At 46.4% G+C, this 20,105-nt stretch overlaps 1 protein-coding gene across 1 annotated transcript in view; it reads left to right on the top strand.

Moving 5' to 3' along the window:
* LOC146808567 (pepsin A-like) overlaps positions 1-20,105 on the top strand; it is a 222,772-nt gene that overhangs the window by 98,037 nt on the left and 104,630 nt on the right. Inside the window, exons 4-5 of the mRNA XM_085623591.1 lie at positions 13,095-13,213; positions 14,016-14,203. Of these exons, the coding sequence (XP_085479717.1) occupies positions 13,095-13,213; positions 14,016-14,203 (307 nt within the window). The remainder of the gene's footprint in view (positions 1-13,094; positions 13,214-14,015; positions 14,204-20,105) is intronic.

The following is a 20,105-nucleotide window of genomic DNA, read 5'->3' as shown; positions in this document are numbered from 1 at the left end:
GTCTGCCTGTACTTGCCCAGATTACTGGGGCTCACAGTCAGGGACAAATCCATGTCCCCATCACAGATCAAGACTGCCTGTGTAAGGGTTCTGTCTAAGTCAGAATCTCCTTCAGTTCCCATAGTGATTCCCACTACACCCTTTGTCTGGGGACCAACACTGCTAACAGTACTACTGGGAGCAGGTGCCTTAGGGGCAACAGTGCTGGGGGCTCCACCCTTCTTACAATCACTAGTCCAGTGAGTTGTATTCTTGCAAGATTTGCACCAGGGTTTCTTTGGACCTTCTTTCTTCTTCCCTTTAGGTTGTTGGGACCCACCCTCGTTAGTACTAGTTTGGGGCCCTGTTGAAGACTTCTGGTCTTTGGATTTCTGATCTCCACTCTTTTGGTCTGTTTTCTTCTGATCACCCCCTTGGCCCTGGTTCTGGTTCTTTTGCTTAACCCTGGTTCTGACCCATTTGTCTGCCTTCTTTCCCAATTCTTGGGGAGAGGTGAGATCTGAGTCAACCAAGTGTTGATGCAGTTGCTGGTTCTGACAGTTATTTAAAATCTGTTCTCTCATCATCAAATTGTACAATCCTGTATAATCAGATACCTTACTTCCCAGCAACCAAATTCAATGTATTCAGACCAGTCCTGAGTCTGCGCCTTCTGGGTATCTCTGAACATTAACCTGTACTGTTCAGTGGTTAAGCCTAACCCATCAACCAGGACACTCTTCAGGGCTCTGTAGTTTCTGACATCCTCCTCCCTAACAGTGAGGAGTCTATCTCTGCCTCTACCTTCAAAGGAGAGCCATAAGATTGCTGCCCACTGGTCTTCAGGAACCTGCTGCACTTTGCAGGCTCTCTCAAGAGCAGTCATCCACTTGTGGATATCATCCCCACTTTTGTAGGGGGGCACAACCTTGGACAGGTTCCTATTGTCAAAGACCCTATCTTTGTCCTTAGGGACAATGCTGCCACCAGTGGGTATAGACCCACTCTCTCTAGGTTGCCTAGCCTTGTTCAGTTTCTCTTCCATCAGGGCTACTTCTAGCTCCTGTCTCCTGATCCTCAGCTGAGCTTCCTTCATTCTGGCCTCATGCTCCCTCCTCTGAGGGCTGGTCATCCTTCTTCTGGAGTGACCCTGAGAGCCTCTAGAGGCATGAGAAGCATTAGAGTCACCTGAGTGATTCCTTTGCCTCCCAAACCCCTGGTTAAGTCCACTAGGGAGATCCAATGGGGTGAACCCATTATCAGTCCCCAGTAGCCTTAAGTTAGCTGAGCCAGGTCTGGCACCTGGCTCTGGGCTATCTCTCCCATCTGAACTACTACTACTCTCAGATTCACCCCCTTTGTCATCCCTGTCCCTATGCTGATTCTCATCACCTGTAGTCAGATTCTCAACTAAGGGGCGACTGTGGCAAAGGGGTACTTCAGTGGCATCTTCAGAAGGAGGGCCTCCTGTTCCTGTCCCTAAGGGGTCTAACTGGGAGGCTTCCTTGAGAGCTCTCTGATCTTCATCAGCTTGTAAGAGTTCTCTGAGTTCAGCAGAGGTAGGGTTCCTGGGCTGTTTAAGGCCCCTGATATTTGCCAACTGCCTGAGCTCATTTTGATTTAGGGTAGCAAAGATAATTGGTGCCCTCTGGGGGTCACTCTCGACAGAGATGGGTACATTGGACCCCTCTGCCCCAGCCATTGCTCTTAAGTGTGGGTAGCTGTGTTGCAACTACCTACACTTGGGTTTTGCTACTAAACCTATCTAGTAGTTGTAGTCAGGGTGTGCTACTCCCTTTGCTCTACAACAACTAAGTTCAGTAGAACTTAGGTATATAACTAATCTTGTTTTATATGTACCTAAAGGTACCTGTATGATCTTTCAATTGGTAACAAAGAGATTACAGAGGTAAAACACAGCAAGCTCAAATCCAACCGCTGCTCACCAATGTGAGAAGTTGGCCTGGTATATGCTGTTCACTAGTTAAAGTGACCACCTTGTACCATGCCAAGCAACCCTTATGGTGTGGTTGTAAGTCAACCTTTTCGGACTAGCTGCCCTAGTGGTAGCGTAGGCTAAGCAGTCTTTGAGGCTAAACTCGTTAAAGCGTGTTAAGCAGGCTGTTTTACCATATGTAACCCCCCTTTATACCAATGAAAGGACACCACGCAGATATATATTCAAAATATATATGTATTTATTACTCAAAGTATCCCCTAGACTCTTTATGAGCACAGGAGCACAAATCGTTAAACAAGAAAGTATTACAATATACAGAAGTTGCACTTTATATGGATGGGCCCTGGTGGCCACTCAAACCATACACTAAAATAGTGGTATAAGTACCACGAACAGGAAAGGGAAAGGGCCTAGGGCCTCTAGAATCGCTGGGCCTACAAGGAGCTAACTTTAGTTAGTGACCAGGAGTTCCACGGGTCGCGTGTGCAGTGAGGAAAGTTACACGCGGGCTCCCATAGGTTTTCAATGGGTGCGTAAAAGTTCAAAGTTCAAAAGTTACTGCTAGAAGGGTCTTCTGGATGGACTACAAACTTAAGACTTTAAACACAGACACTAGAGATGTTTCTCTACACTTGGGCACCGGAGTGCCAGCTTTACCTCACCCACAGGAAGCGGGTGCATAGGTCTCGAAGTGCGTCGGGTTTCGTCTATCTGTTCAATGGAGCCTGATGACAAAGATGCTGCAGGCGGTCGGTCCAGAAGAGATGCGGTGGATCCAAGGGTAGATCGGAGTTGTAGAAGACCTGTAATGAGAGGGGACAGTGTTCACAGTCACTAGCCAGTGACCAGCGTGGCACCAGGTAGGTACCAGGCGATGTCGGGTGCAAACAGGTGATGAGGTGTAGCTTGTCTCCACAGCCACGTGGTCCCTGAAGTTTGACGATGTCCAGGAGTCGGTTCACGAGCTGTCCCACGCAGGCTCTCGCTGTCGGCGGTGTCGGGGACTCAAAGTAAGCAAACAAGCCTTGGCAAAGGCAGGAGTCGTGGAAAATGAAGAAAGCTGATTGTTCTGACCAGCAAGGTCAGAGTGGCTGCTCCTTTGGAGGGCAGCAGGGGCCAGTCTGGAGCAACCAGACCAGCATCGTAGTTTTCAAAGTTCGTCGCCAAAATGGCCACTAGCCAACGGGCCAGGGACCGGGCAGGCGCGTCGAGATGCAAAGTGCAGAGGGGCCCCACGCAGATCGTGGAGATGCTGGAGGGTTCACTTTTGGTGCAGATGCTGCTCGGATGTTGGGCTTCTCAGGACCTAAAGCACAACTTGGAGGGAGCCTCTGTTGTCGCACTTGCAGCTTGTCGTGGGTCTTTCAAGATGGCTGACTCCACGTGTCTCAGTGCCTCCACGGGTTCCTTCTTTTCAGGGACTGTGGATCGGGCAGTGAGAGGTCTGGAGGTCCAGGTCTTGTCGGGCTCTGGGCTCGGGCTCCGGCAGGAGGCGGCGGCAAAGCAGACGTCGAGTAGCTGGTTGGTGCTTGCGTTAGCAAGATGGTCACTCCCTGACCATAGGGGAGATATCCTTCTGTCCTCTGTGCAGCAGAGCGTCGACGTTCCCGTCTTCTTCTTTGTAGTAAGTTGATTCCAGGATGTCTGAAGTCTTAGGACACAGCTCCTACCTTTAAGCGGATTCTAGGGGCCGGACTACCTGCTAGGTCCCTCCCTAAGGGTGGGACCACGAAGAGGGGTGGTTACACCCCCAATCCTTCGTCCAGCTCGCCCCAGGTCTGGAGCTGGTGTGCCCCAAGACCGGTTTGAACTGGCATATGCACCGAGGCTCCTTGTGAGCCTCAGGCATGTCTGATTCCATTCAAGCCCTACCTGACCAATACACAAAATCCTGTCTGGGGTGGTGCTCGCACCTCCCCTGGCAGGAAACCCTTTGTCCACATCTCCCAAGCTGGAAGGACTCCCAGCAGCAGGAGGGCAGACTTGTGTCTGTGGTGGCAGCGTCCATTTTGTGGAGCTGAGGCTATGTCTGATTTTACCCGGGTTTCAGGTACTGTACATGTCGTGTCCCTCTAGAAGGGTGGAATGCTAACCCCGTCGCCAGAATTGGCTACGGGTTTGTATTCCAATTCGTATGACACCTTACTCGACATGTTTTGATAAAGCCAAACCAAAGTTAGCATTTAACCGCGAGGTTCATAATGCACTTAAGAGTATATGGTATGACGATATCTGGAAACGGTAGAAGGAAGTTGTTCCGACCACTGCAGACAGGCTCAGCTCAGGCCAGAGCACCATCTCACATGGAACCAAGCACTCTGCCTTCAGGATTGTTAAGGCCTGCCATAGGAGTGACTTATAGGTTAACATGTGTCCCCTTTAGGGTTAGGTATAGGTATACTACACCTAAGTAAGAGGTGGTTACACCAACTTACCCCAGCTGAGTGATCAGCCAGTTGTGTCAAATTTGTTAGGCCAGGCCAGGGGTGGCACAATACATGCTTCAGCCCCTGGTAGGCCTTAGATACACCAATGCCCTGGGTACCTAGTGTACACTGGTACAGGGGCTCACAGGGTGATCCAGTTCCAATTGGTTATGCACCTAAAGTGCATAGTGTCAATTTAGTACAGAGAACAGCAGGCTGGGGGTCTGATTAGCAGGCCCACAGCCTCAATATGTCAAAAACCAGTGAAGCAAAAAGCAAAAATTTGGGGTGACCATAGGATAGCAGACCCTACTCTCCTACACTGACCCTCTAGCTCTGAACATGACTTCCAGTTTTTACGTCTCGGCTAGCGATGGCTGCGCTTGCGCAGTCTCACTCGCGAGATTTAATGACTTTAAGAAGAGGGGCTTGCACCCGCCCCTCTTCTCTCCTGTTCTCCATTGGCTGGCCTCTTAAATGCTGGCCAGCCACTGGAGAAGAGGTCCAGTCACTCCGATTATGCCCCGTCCTTTTCGGATCGGGGGGCGTGTTTTTTGCGAGAAGTCTCAGGGAGGAGACAACAGCAAAACACGCCCCCAAATCCGAAAACGACGCTGCGTTTCTCCGAGGCATTTCTGCTCTGCCTGCCTCGGAGAAAGGCAGCGGTGTGCTTGTTCTGGCCTCCCCCGGGCCCTCCCTTGACCTTTTAAGGACTAGTTTAAACTAATCTCCTGGGTTGCAGGCTGTGGGACGATCCACCAGAGGCCTCTTCAAACCGCGCGCCGCCGGTTTTGGTCACACCGGACCAGACCGTACCACAGTCTCCTAACTCCAGCTCCAAACAACACAGTCGCCATTCATCGGGCACTTGGAGCACCTACTCCGGACAAACCACCCCCAACCCCCACTCGGAGCATTCCCTGCTTTCCCAGCCCCAGCGGCGCCCCTCCCCGCAAACCGCGCTAAACTCCTCCTTCTAAGCGTCACAGGGGCTCAGGACGTGACCGAGGAAAAAGTTTGTGGAGACTCCAAGAAACTTTTTACATTCAAGCTGAGGCTGGTTACAAAGTAGCATTTTTTGTATTTATTTGTTCCTGTATGTTTTACTCCCGTTGTACAAGGTGGGTGCAAGCCTCCGAAAGGATTCGGCATCCCGGTGTGTGAGGTCCCCAACCCCCCCCATCGGGAACAAGGGGAGGAGAGACGCAGCGCCGCCCCCATCCCCAGCCCAGGCTGCGGCTCCAGATTTGCTTTCACTCACCCTCCCAAGTATTTCCCCGTCTCCTCTCCACCCCACCCCCCCCACACACACATGCCTTATGGCCGCGCCCCGCCCTCCTCTCGCGCTCACCCACCTGCCGCGCGCTGAGCTCTTTCTCCAGCTCCAGGGGTCGGTTCCTCCAGACCAGGTGATGCAGCGGGAACCTGCTGCTGTCCGGAGCCCAGCATCATCCCTCGAACATGCCGGGCCCGCCTCCTCCACCAACCGGCTGACGGGGAGGGCGGGGCGCTGCGGGGAGGAGGAGACTGGAGACCGGCGACAGAGACTGCAGGGTACGGGAGGGGAGAATGAAGGCAGAGAGAGGAGAGAGGGCGGAGAGCTGGGAGTGAGTGGTACGCTGCACGTTGGAGAGGAATGGGTAGATCTGAGAGACACTTCTGGGTACGGGAGGGCAGAGGGAGGGGGGTAGACTGATATCAGAAATCCCTTGTGAGAGAGTGTTTATTTTACTTTACTCTTCAGTGATTTCGTTCCACTGTATAACTTGTTTTATGTATAACATTTTGCAGCTCGTGAGAGACGCTCATAAACGGGAGCCTTGTGTAAATACTTTCGATCCCTACCGAGACTACCTTTGCTTTTGAGAGTGGGCTTGGCGGCCGTGATTGTTCGTTTAGACATTTGGCCTTCCGTGGATTGCCACACGCTGTCCGACACTTCTGTGTTCATAGCAGGCGCACAACACCCATTGGGCTCACCGGGCTTCAGCCCCCCCCCCCCGTCATGTGTGTCAGCCCGGCTGAGACAGCCTCGCGGGCTGGCGTCCGTCTAATTGCAGACGGACCCGGGTACTTCACAGGTCTTTAAAAGACTCGTTAATGAGGCTTTTGTTGCGTTTTCGCCCCTTCTTACAGCCACTCTGCCTATGGCTGGAAGACTTAGCCCCCCTCCCCGAAATCTTTTTCAGCCCCCCCCCCCCGAAATTTGGCTCTCTCTCATATGCATTACTTTTGTTGTATAGCACTACTTATATCAGTGTACAGACTCACAGTACTTTACATCACGCACACATTATACAGAGACAATGAATCATATACGTATGTAAATAATTGTATAGGGAATGTTGCATAAGCCGACGAGGATTACAAAGTGTAGGAATCACATTCCATCCATACTGGTGGGCAGTATATTTTAAGAGGATTTGGTCTGGAGTAGCACAAACTCAGGATTAAGAAAACTTCAGTGGTTGGGGGTTGGCTTTACTGACAAAAATGTATATCTGCCCAAACACACTCTTTTTAACAACATTAGAAGAATAAACAAGCATTTACAATGCAACGGTCTCGGCATTGGTAAAGTTAGAGCTATTGGCATTGCTCATGACAATGCCGTTTCTTTAAATGTTTGAAAAACAAAAACATAAACAACAATAATGTCATGAGCAATGCCAATAGCTCTAACTTTACCAATGCCGAGACCATTGCATTGTAAATGCTTGTTTGTAAAGGAAGTAAGGCCCTTGTAGGTAATCAGTCCAGTAGCCAGTAGTGTAGATTATGTGGGGTTATTCAGTTACAGGTTAGATGGTACAGCCCCACTGGGAGCAGCATCCTGCTGCTCAGCTCGCTCATTCCAACTGATCACTCATCCAAACCATGCCCTCATGAACATTCTATTACATCACACTCACACAGGCTGAGCAGCAAGGAACTAGGGGCATATCAACAACGAGGCGATAGAAAATTATCGCCGCTTTTAAGCACGTTTTCGGCTGAAAAGCGGCGAAAATGTTATCGCCTAATTAGCAAGGTCACGCTAACGCATGAAACCTTGCTTTAGCGTACGAAATCTTAACGCCCAGCTTTGCATCTCTAATGAGATGCAAAGTGGGCGTTCCTGACCTGACATGACAGGAGAAATGTCGCTAAGTGACATTTCTCCTATCATCAAGCCCCACGCTATGAAGCATAGCAGCAGGAAAAGTAGCGATAACTCCTGTTATCGCTACTTTCCTTACGCCTGCTTCAGGACTGACTTAGCCATGATATCCTATGGACGGAGGATATCATGGCTAAGGGGCATATCAACAACAACCAGCGATAATTATCTCTAAGCGCACTTAGCGCTAGGATAATTATCGCCGGCTAGCGTGGATTTTTATCCCTGAGATAGCATGCTATTAGCAACGCTTATCTAAAAAGCGATAAAAATCATAGCGCTATCTGCCTAACGTGAGATTATCGCTGGAAGCCCAGCGATAATCTCACGAAATGTGGCGTTAGCTTGTTGATAGGGACTCACAAACTTTGCCATGATATCCTCCTTCCATAGGATATCATGGCTAAGTCAGTCCTGAAGCAGGCGTAAGGAAAGTAGCGATAACAGGGGTTATCGCTACTTTTCCTGCCGCTCTGCTTCATAGCGTGGGGCTTGATGATAGGAGAAATGTCGCTAAGCGACATTTCTCCTATCATGTCAGGTCAGGAACGCCCACTTTGCCTCTCATTAGAGATGCAAAGCTGGGCGTTAAGATTTCGTACGCTAAAGCAAGGTTTCACGCGTTAGCGTGACCTTGCTAATTAGGCGATAAAACTATCGCCGCTTTTCAGATGAAAACGGCCACAAAAGCGGCGATAATTTTCTATCGCCTCGTTGTTGATATGCCCCTAAGTTTGTGAGTCCCTATCAACAAGCTAACTCCACATTTCGTGAGATTATCGCTGGGTTTCCAGCGATAATCTCACGATAGGCAGTTAGCGCTAGGCGTTAGGCGATAATTATCCTAGCGCTAAGTGCGCTTAGCGATAATTATCGCCGGTTGTTGTTGATATGCCTCTAGGAGACCACAGGATATTACATATCCCCTTCCTTCAGAAAACAAAATAAACAACAGGACACAAGGCCAAAGAAATCGCACGTCCTAAGAAAATGTAACCAATCCTAAATTACAAGAGAGATCACATTCAATAAATGATTCCACTCCTTCCTCAATCATTGTAAAGAAAGATCATATCACAAAAATAAAATCACATCTATCACATTACGTGAATCATTACAATCCTTAAATTGTAAAATAAGAACACACACATAAGAATCACTTACCATATATCTTCTGCTCCTACAAGAGAACACCAGATATATGATATATAAATATAGCAGGATACAACTTGTACATATATCCACCTCGCAGGACAAAGGAACACTCATGTTCCCACTACTGCACACTCACTTGCAGGACAAAGGAACCCTCGTGCTCCCAATTCTGCACACACACTCGCAGGACAAAGGAACCCTCATATTCCCGCTACTGCACACACACTCACTGAACAAAGGAACCCCCCTGTTCCCACTCTTGCACTCGAATGACAAAGGAACCCTCATGCTCCCACTACTGCACAAGCACTCACAGGACAAAGGAACCCTCATACTCCCACTACTGCACACACACTCGTAGGACAAAGGAACCCTCATGCTCCCACTACTGCACATGCACTCGCAGGACAAAGGAACCCTCATGTTCCCACTACTGCACACGCACTCATAGGACAAAGGAACCCTCATGCTCCCACTACTGCACATGCACTCGCAGGACAAAGGAACCCTCATGTTCCCACTACTACACACGCACTTGCAGGATAAAGGAACCCTTGTGTTCCCACTACTGCACACACACTCGCAGGCCAAAGAAACCCTTGTGTTTCACTACTGCACAGGCACTCGCAGGATAAGGGAACCCTCATGTTCCCACTACTGCACAATGACTTCCAGGACAAAGGAACCCTGCTGTTCCCACTCTTGCACATGCACTCGCAGGAAAAAGTAACCCTTATGCTCCCACTACTGTACTCGCAGGACAAAGAAACCCTCATGTTCCCACTACTGCACACGCACGCGTAGGACAAAGGAACACTCATGCTCCCACTACTGCACACACACACTCGCAGGACAAAGGAACCCTCATGTTCTCACTACTGCACACATACTCGCAGGAGAAAGGAACCCTCATGGTCCCACTACTGCACACGCACTTGCAGGACAAATGAACCCACATGTTCCCACTACTGCACACACACTTGCAGGATAAAGGGACTGTCATGTTTCCACTACTGCACACTCACCTGAAAAGCAAAGGAACCCTAATGTTCCCACTACTGCACAACTGCAGGACGAAGGAACCTTCATTTTCCCACTAAAGCACACCTCACTGGACAAGAAACGCACATGTTCCCCCTACAGCAAATTTTAGGTATCTTACAACAATAAACAATTCAACATAAAGGCACTCATTACTCACTCAGGGTATCATCTAACCCAACATAAAACATTATGCAGGGTATATCCAACCCACTAACCACCCACGGTCACAAGGTAATTCCTTACCCAACACAACCCTACACATAAAGAAATTTCATTGTGCATCCCAAAATGTAATACGCACTCCATACTGCAACAAAAAAACATATGCACTCATCCTAAAGTGCAACCATCCCCACTTACTGCCACTTTCACACACCCACAGCAAATAAAAGCGCACTAAGCATGGTAAGCAATCAATGCATCAAAACATTAACAGCAGCATGTATAGGTATAGCATTAGAGAAGAAAAAAAATACATAGGGGCAGATTTACAAGCCCCTTGAGACAACTTTACACAGCTGTTGCGTCACTTCTGTGACACAGCAGCGTCGTAAACAATGCGCCACGTTGAGACATATTTACAACGTGACGCATCTAGGGAGATGCGTCACATTGTAATACCTGTGTCAGGTATAATGTAAGCATGGTGGGCGTTCCAACGTGAGAAAGCCTCGTAAAAGTGACACCGTGAAATCTACAAGATTTCACTGAGTCACTTTAACGATGCCACTGCATCAAAACCTTACGCCTGCTTGAAGCAGGCGTAAGGAGTGACGCAGCATGATAGGAATAGGCATTCCTGACCATTGCTGGAACCATTCCATGTTTGCGACACGACTCGAGCAATGCGCTGCATTTACGTCAAAAGATGCATCATGCAGCTGTCTATCCTTGCGCCACGGTGTGCCACATTTAAATTCAACGCATCCATGGTGGCGCAAGGTTTTTTTTTACGTGAGGCAAATTCACTGACGCATCTCTGCTGATCTGCTAATCGGCAGAGATGCGCCAGTTCTTGTAAATCTGCCCCATAGTGTGCCACAAGACAGCAGGAAGCAATGACAGTCAAACGATTGGTGAGTGACTTCTAACCCGGGCCGCTGCCAGAATAGAACCAGTATAAGATCACCTCTGGCCAGAAAAAAAAGATGGCATTTTCCCTCAGTTCCCCACTCAGTTCTATTCCCCCTCCGGACCTTGAAATCAAGGTCCTGTCCGAGGAATGCTGCCCTCCGGTTCCGCCAGAATCCTCCCAGCTCATATGCAGCTGACACGTCGAAATGTTCCTCGTTGTCAGGGCAACAACCCCAACACACCCCACCTACGCGTGCTTGTGAGACCTCACGTCGCGTGCTTGCAAACACGAGAAAGAGACAAAGAGGAATCCTTAAGGAATCCCCAATAAACTCCAGGACATACGTCAGCATGCCCTCCACTAGGGTAAGGGACTCGCAGCATGCATTCAAAGCATACCATGGATGCTTGCACACGCGCTACCGAGGTTCGATGCCCTCACGTCACAGCAGATGTAGTCGATGCTGCAGTTGAAGGACTCGCAAGTGCATCTTTTTGAATAAGTGCTGCCTGTTCTCACTACAGATGACTGCAGGGTGTAAGATTACATTTCCTTAAGGCTGAACACGCAAAACATCAACTCTGCAGGCAGTCGATCTTAAAGCCCCATAGGTCAAACACCATCTCAGCAGGCTGTCTGTTGGCTGGCAGGTTTCAAACTTCAGATCACACATCCAATCTTCAATTATGTAGGCTGACGGTAGCTGCAAATTTCAGACCACACAGGGTCCAACGCCGCAAAAAATCCAATGTGTAGACTGTCTGTTGTAGAAGACACCGGTGAAGCGTGACGGCGTTGCTCCGGCATATTTCCAGGCTTCTTTTTGGACTCTCTTATTTTAGATTCTTTTGCAATTTCTTGTCTCTGTACGTGTAGTTCTTTTAAAATCGTCGCCACTTTTGTGAACGAAGTAAGGCCCTTGTAGGTAATCAGTCCAGTGGCCAGTAGTGTAGATTACGTGGGTTTATTCAGTTACAGGTTAGATGGTACAGCCCCACCGGGAGCAGCATCCTGCTGCTCAGCCCCACTCCTTCCAACTGACCACTCATCCAAACCATGCCCTCATGAACATCCTCTTACATCACTCACACAGGCTGAGCAGCAAGGAACTAGGAGACCACAGAACACAACACCATTCATTAGAGTTGAGCTGCGTCTGTATCATTGGAGACATATTCTTACAGCATGGTGTTACCACGGTTGTTTCAATTGAGATTGCTATTGAATATGACACTTTAGGGTTGCATTGCAGAAGGCTGATTGTGTTTCTTCTATTGCCTTTTGCTTATTTGTTGATATGTCTTGTAAAGTGCTGCCTTGTCTCTAAAGTCATTTTGTAGTCTTGTTAAAAAGAGGTTCTTTAAAAACGATCCCTTCCTCAGCAAAGGATGAACAATACATGTGGTTGGTGTGTCCAATGTCATCTCACCATTAGTCAGTTATGGACTTTGTCTGACGTCACTTTATATTGTTTAGAACTCTGTTCTTAAGCAGCTGGTCAAGAAGGGAAGGGGAAGTCTATTTTAATTGACTTGTTTGTAGTTTTCTTTTTGTACACAAGGTATTCCAGATTTGTGATCCCAGCACCCCATCAAATCTCTCTCTATCTGTTTTCATGGCTGTAGCTAGCTTGACTAATTTAGTCGACCTTGCTTGTTCTCAGAATCTAACTCTGCATATAGGAAGGAAAAAATGCTTCTATAAATTTGGGAACATGACCCTTCTGTTCTTTGAACGTTATACTTTGTGCCTCTGGAAGCCAGTGAAGTTCTTTGAGGGTCAGCAAATTGTGATCTGATTTAAGGCTGAGGGGGAGTCTGGCTGCCTGATTTTGTAGTCTCTGTCATTTTTCAATCTTCTTGTGGGCTCCAGGGTAGACCATGGAATGTCTCAATAACGCTAGTCCCTGGTAAATTTAATGTCGGCCCTTCTTAGAAGCGCAAAGTAAAGGAGTGCTCTCTGACCACTGGACTTTGGTGTCCACAAGAAAAAACTGTGCTGGTAGGGACAACAACATTGATAAGGAAAATAATGATATGTTGGCTCTACTGCTCTCAGTGGACGTTCTCTGTGGAAAGGGTAATTTACACAAGACGTGTCATTGTGTAAGTCCATGTTCCTCTAACTATCCTACTTTTCTGTTGCATGGAAACATTGTTGTTTACAATTGCTGCATTCACTCTGACACGCCGCCTTTTGTGCTGAATAAACGACTCCCTAATGCGATCCAATACACTGTACACTCTTGATGATATTTTACATAAATACTAATGAGAGGACATTTTCTTGGAACAGAAAATTACAAGATGTTCAACTCCTCACAGTCCTCAACATTCAGATCCATCAATGAAAGTCTCTCAATTAGTTATGGATCCGGCAGCATGACCGGGGTCGTGGGGAATGATACTGTCCAGGTAAGGGCACTGCCAATGATATTCCTGCCTGAATCCCTTATTCTGAAAGAAGCCAGTTTAAATTGACATTTGGTAGATAAAGTAATTGACATTTGGTAGAAACAGTAATTGACATTTGGTAGATAAAGTAATTGACATTTGGTAGAAACAGTAATTGACATTTGGTAGAAACAGTAATTGACATTTGGTGGAAACAGCAATTGACATTTGGTAGAAACAGTAATTGACATTTGGTAGAAACAGTAATTGACATTTGGTAGAAACATTAATTGACATTTGGTAGAAACAGTAATTGACATTTGGTAGAAACAGTAATTGACATTTGGTAGAAGCAGTAATTTACATTTGGTGACACAGTTTGCACCTTTCAAAAAGCCGAGGTGTGTCAGACGACTTGCTCTCCTTGAGGATCATTGAGTAAAATTGATGATATAACAGTGTTTTACGATATAGTTTGATGCAATATTCAGACATTTGCAGCCATTTCATAACAACCTTTTTTGTGTTTTAGTTGCCTATCTTCCTCTTCTTTGTAAACAAAATTGAATGTCAAATGTTAAAATGCTAAATTTGAACAAAGCATGACTAGTGGTTTGTACAGGGGCAATTATATTGCGTGTGGAATTTTGTCTGAGACACATGTGCTAGTGGTTATATATGCGGTGTCTGGATTAAATGTCAAACATAGTTATCTACAATCAGAAGCCATTGAATGCAAACCGCAAAAAATAAAGTGACACATGCTTATCTTCCAGCCAACCATGCATTGGGTGACAATTGAATTTCTTCTTTTTAATTTCAGGTTGGAAGCATTATGGACACAAACCAAGTTTTTGGTCTGTCTGAAAATGAAGCTATTTATGCATTATTTGATGGGATCCTGGGGCTGGGATATCCCAATATATCCTCAGATGGATTAATCCCAGTCTTTGACAACATGTGGAATCAGAGGCTAGTGCCAGAGAACCTCTTCTCTGTGTTCCTGAGCTCGTAAGTTAGACACGTCTATGGCACCGGACCCATCGGGTATCACCATTTTCTTGTTCTTAAAAAAGATTCTCTATAATGTTCCACTTCAGATTTTCTCACGATTAGGCCGAAATGTTTTTGGATTCTCTTTCAGCAGGAGGGGGCTCTGGCAGAGCTGACTTATTTTTTTACCCCATTATTCTCCCTTCTTTCTTCCTTCTCCTTCTTCGGGCAACACATGTGGGAGGGCAGGTTGGGTAAGGTGCTGAGGCTCCTGATGCCAGAGGTTAATGTTCTGGCACCTCTGATGTCTACTGACTGTCAGAGACTGTCTTTTCTTGAGCAAATCTTGCTGTGCCCTATGTTGGTTCCTCCGTTAACTCTGGGTTTAAGTTTCCAAAGTGCCACATGCCTGCACAGTGAAAACAAATAAGGTATATGAAAAGATGTGTTAGGGAAAAATCTCTTAAGTTAAAAATCAAATTCTAATTCATGTTACACACAATTCCTTTTCCAGGAGTTTAACTTTTCAAATGAACTTATTGCTCTATGATATTCTTTGTTTGATTGTACATCTATTTTGTACAATGCACAACATAGAATTACAGGGGTTGATCCACAAACATCTTGCTGTGACTTACTATTGCAGTACTCCTAAATTCCAGGAGTAAGCCAGGAGTACTACAAGAGTAAGCCAAATCTACTCATACACCAATATTTGCAGATTGTGTCCACAATCTATAGAAATTAAGACAATTCAGTTTGGTTCATTTTGTTTTCAAAACATGTTTTGCTAAAATGAATGTTCTACAACATATTTTACGTAGATTTTGTATGTAGCTCAATATTGCAATTTTTTTTTTAAATGTCGAATTCCCTTAACATCTTTGTAATTCATTAATTGTTTAGTATCTTTCTTATTTCTTTTATCACTACACAAACACACACACATACGTATATATATTGCATAAACACAGAAATATACACCAACGTTCAAAATGCTATTTGCAGACATGTTTTAAATGCATGCATGAGCATGTAGGTCTCGGTGTGTGTATGTGTGTATGTGTGCATGTGTGCTTGTGTGTGTGTGTATTATATTTGTTTATATGCCTCTAGTTTTAAAGTATGTTTTCCATATTTCAATTCCAATAATTAGATTCAATAAGATTACATTTATTTTTTGTTAGACTACAATGTTAGGTTTGTCTAAGATGATAAGGGAAAAGAGGGTCACTGTTAAAAAAAAAATACTTCTGCAAAAGATTTAGTAAATGTTTATTGTCACTTCTTAAAATGAAAATGTATGCTCTTTCAGGCTTACTGTGCAATCATGGTAGTATGCCATTCCCTGATATTTGAGCAGGGTGTCTTTAGTCTGGGAAGTGAGAGGAGATATCTTGTATGGAAAAATAATCTAATAGAAGAAAATATAGCTCCAGGGGAAGGTATATATGATTACAGCTATACAAATATCACATATTTAAGTTGTTGCAGGGATTCTGCTTATGCGCAGAACTATGCGCAGGAACCCAGGCCCTCAGTGAATTGCGGTGTACCAAAAACTCACCTCAGAACCCAGAACCCCCTATCCGGCCAGCATCAGTGTCCCATTCGTTATCCGAGGTTTAGCTCGGCGGTCCCAATGTATAGACAACCCAGAACAAGCGACTTAGTATATTTCTCAGGAATGGTGGGAATCAGAAACACCTTTTCGTAATTATTCTCGTACCAGTCCACAACAGAATAAACAGAGACACGGCAAAAGTTTAAAGAGTTTATTTTATAAACCGCGTGTCCTAATATGCAGCAGTTTGGCTAACATTAGCAGACAAACGATTAAAATCAAAACCATCAGCATAGTTACAATACCATAGAAAATTAAAGGAGCAATCATACTAAAATGACAGTGGCCCTAGGCCACCTTCCTTTCTCTAACACACTAATAGTATTATTAGACTAATAAAAGGTCTCTAGGCTTGAATGGGGAACCCCATACCGTATAGATCAGCTCAGAGAGTTCACATCACAGGATCAGCTATGCTCTGCTCCTAGGAACGCTCTTCTTCCGAATGTAATGAAAACATGTAACACTGCAATATTAAAAGCATTCGACTTTCAGGTATTTGCAGCTGCGTGCGTGTTATGGCTAAACTAGTGGGCCGATCAACCTGAACTCAACAACATGCACCGTCTAGCGATCCAGACTGTTTCTGTTACACTGTGTACAGACCAAGGTCGCTATTCACTGTTCAAGATGTTAACAACAGACAGTTCTCATGTGAAGCAAAGTCGAGTAAGCATTTCTCAATTCTAATAACATGTGACTACAGTGTCGTGTGCAAAAGCAGCAAAAGCGGCAAGATGGCATTCTAACATCTAACGCGGTTATGCTAACTTAGCGTTGTACATAGGTAGATAACGATCATCACTACACCCCCCCATGATCGGACCACTAACCAATAGGGGCGCATGGACAGAACGCAGAGTTCAAGTACGACAGAACGAAACCAAGGGCATGAACTATAAGTCCATATAAGGTAAGTGAAAAAGTTCGAAAGAAAAAAGCAATGGAAAAAGTTAAAACGCAGAGAGAAAAAAAAAACATGTAGAAGACCAAAAATCGATGACGGACTGAGGACTGAAAGAAAGTTCAAAAGTCAATCCAATAATGTATAGGCACAATAAGTTGCAACAGCTTCCAAGAGGAAATCATTGGAACGTTCCGCAAAATTATCTGCCATCCAGTTCAGGACGGGGAAAGAACAAACATGTTCTTCAACCACCGGAGCCTCCAGCACCTGGCGAGGACAACCGGGGTGCATCTCAAGGTAACTGTTCGTTAAGAAGTCAATCGCCGCTGCTCCGATGTCCCAATTCCCAAGAACTCCATGCGCTGCAGCACAGGCCATAATCCCGACACCAGAACAGTCCAACTCGTGGGCCACTAAGGGGCTCATAAGCCGATCATAATCCGGATCAGGAGACACCGGGTTCGACAGACACAAATCCAGAGCCCATTGGAACGGACAATCTAGGCAATGAAAGACAGGCTGCACACAAGTAAAGTAAAAACCAAAGGAAATGATGGACGGAGTGTTGAACATTGCAAGCACTCACCCCCCGTCAACTGATCTGGGTTTAATCCATCACCGTTCTTTAGCCCACTCTGCCACCCCAGTTCAGACATGGCCATATGCAAATCAGTCTGATCCTGTGCCTCATGGGAACAGTCCAGCCCGAACTGCCAAGCCATGTCTTCCCTAGACCGGAAACAAGCTTCCTAGGACCGGTTTCTGGCATTTCAGCCGTCTTCAGCCAAGCTTGCTTGAATCCAGTGGCAAAGTGAGCAAGGGACTCACGTCTGAGCATACCCTGCCAACTTATGGCGAACAAAGCAAAAATGAGTTTGTGGTGGGCGCGCCGCAGAAGAAGGTTTAATCTGCTGGCAAATGTCACAATTAAGAACATAAGCTCTGGCCTGTTTGTACAAACCGCACCACCAGTAACGTTGTTGTAGCAAAGATACAGTAGCCGCAACGCCGGCATGCGCGGACGCCATGCCCTCGTGGGCCGCTAATATCAAAGAAGGTCTGCAGTCCGCGTAGGGAATCAATCTGTCAGCAACGTCATTAATCCTCACTAATGGGACTTTATCAAGACTTAAGCGATAATGGTAACGAGCAGGGAAACCCTTCGGTGGCTTCGTGCCCTGCTCTGTAGCAGCAATTGCTGCCAAGATGTCATCATCGATCTTACTTTTGGATCTTGTAACTGCTGCTACTAAATATGTTGCCACTGCTGTTTTCGCTGCCTCGTCAGCTAAGCTGTTGCCGACAGCATGGACACCAACGCGTTGGTGACCAAGAGTGTGAATTACATTCACGAGGGGCAGACGTTCTTTAAGATCTGCCACTCGAACCCAAAGCAATTTATGCTTAATAGTGCTACCTTTGGAATCATGGTAGTCATTCTGAGACCAAAAATGCAGATTGTCGTTGTAAGATTGAACACAATAAAAGGAGTCACACACTATAAGAGTAGTGACTCGGGGATCAGCAAACTCCAGTGCAAGCACCAGAGCACGAAGCTCCGCCAACTGAGCGGTACAATCACCCAATGACTGCGTGTGCACGACATCGGACAGGAATTCACCATTTACGAAAGTACCGACTACAATTGCGCAAGCCGCTGAATAGGCGTGCTTTGATCACGTTGCGGGTTGCGCAGACCTGTCAGTGTACATGACACAATGGTAATCCTCGAGCGGGCGCATGGACAGAGGAGCCATATGAACGAATTCATACTGCAAAAACTCCTGAGTCTGAAGTGCCGCGTCAAAGATAAAAGTGACGTCCGGCGAGGTCAAGGAAGTAGCCCATTGTATCCACCTTGGATGCAAAGCTTTAGAATTCGGTACACTCGCTTTCGTCACTGCCTCTAGGGCAGGATAGGGTGTTACCACCAACATGCGTTTGCCTTGCGACAGCGCTCGTTCTTTCAGAATCGCCATCTGCACTGCTGTCAGAACCTTCTCAACAGCGGAAAAACGCAGTTCAGCGGAAGTGTACAAGTGAGATTTGTAAGCAATGGGGACGGTGTCGCCCTCATTGAACGTTAAGTATGTGAAACCAACTGCGCCGGGAACTATTCTTATGACCAGGTTAGTGTGGTTATCACGTGTCAATAAGTACTTAGAAGCAAGAAGACCAGCTTGCAATAACTGCAATATAGCTGAATGCTCAGGCAGCCAACAGGATTTGGAAAACGTAGGTTGTACCAAGGCGTAAAGCGGCTTGATACGTTGGGCATAATCCGGGATGTAAGTTCGACCGAAATTCAGAAAACCCAGCAGGGATTGTAATTTCTTCAGTGAAGTAGGAGCACAGAGGCATGCGCACTTTTCTAGAAAGTGCGGAGCCAATCCTCGACCTTCATTGTTGAGTTCGTACCCCAAGAACAATACTGTATATTCTGCTATATGCGACTTCGCAAAATTGAATTTGTAACCGAAGTCTGCAAACAAAACAATAATGCGATCAACGTGCCAAAGATGCGGGTCTAACTCGTCATCCGTGAGATAAATGTCATCCACGTACGAGTACGCATCGGGGTCTATACGCTCTAAGAGGGAGACCATGCGAGCGGCAAAGACTCCTGGACTGTTTTTATAGCCCATTGGTAATCTTTTGAATTGTTTTTGTTTGCCACCAGAGGTGAACGCCGTCCACTCACTACTAAGAGAGGACAGATTATGGCTGTAAAAGCCATTGGAAATGTCAAGTGTGGTTTTAAACCTTTTTCTCACAAGACTATCGATGAGAGCCGAACTGTGGGTGTTCTGTACTGCACAGGTCTGGCAATGAGAGTTAAGGTGCCGGTAATCCAAAACTAGGCAGTACGACCCGTCAGGCTTTGTCACAGTAAACAAGGGATTATTCATAGGTGACACACATGTTTCGATTACTCCCTGATATTCCAATTGTTCAAGGATCGATGCTACGTGAGATCTATCTTCACGTCGCATGGGGTATTGGGGTTGGGGTTGGGGCGTAGTCCGCAACGGAATCTCATGGCCGGGGGACAATTTATCCCAGCCAACTTGAGTTCGATATAGCGCAGGCGCTTGCACCTGAGCCCATTCCCCGGCATACTTATCAGCTAGGACCTTAGGCAATGTGTGCGCAAAGGACGGGAGGATTACTTCCTCCCCTCTAGGAGCAGCTAAAACGAAAGCCAGGGGCCAATCTGCCTCCGCCAACAGTATATCATAGGTAGTGGTCAGATTATCCCAAAAAAAACCTTGAATTGTACGTTGTATGTCACCTTCAATGTGAATGACTATATTATACAGTCTATCAGGGGTAGACACACGAGTGTCAGCAGTTTCAATATTCACGAATATATCAGTTGCTGTCACCAC

This window comes from Triturus cristatus, chromosome 8 (genome assembly GCF_964204655.1).
Source record: "Triturus cristatus chromosome 8, aTriCri1.1, whole genome shotgun sequence".
Taxonomy (NCBI): Eukaryota; Metazoa; Chordata; class Amphibia; order Caudata; family Salamandridae; genus Triturus; species Triturus cristatus.
Note: the sequence above shows the minus strand (reverse complement) of the source record. Positions and strands in the feature narration are given on the sequence as shown.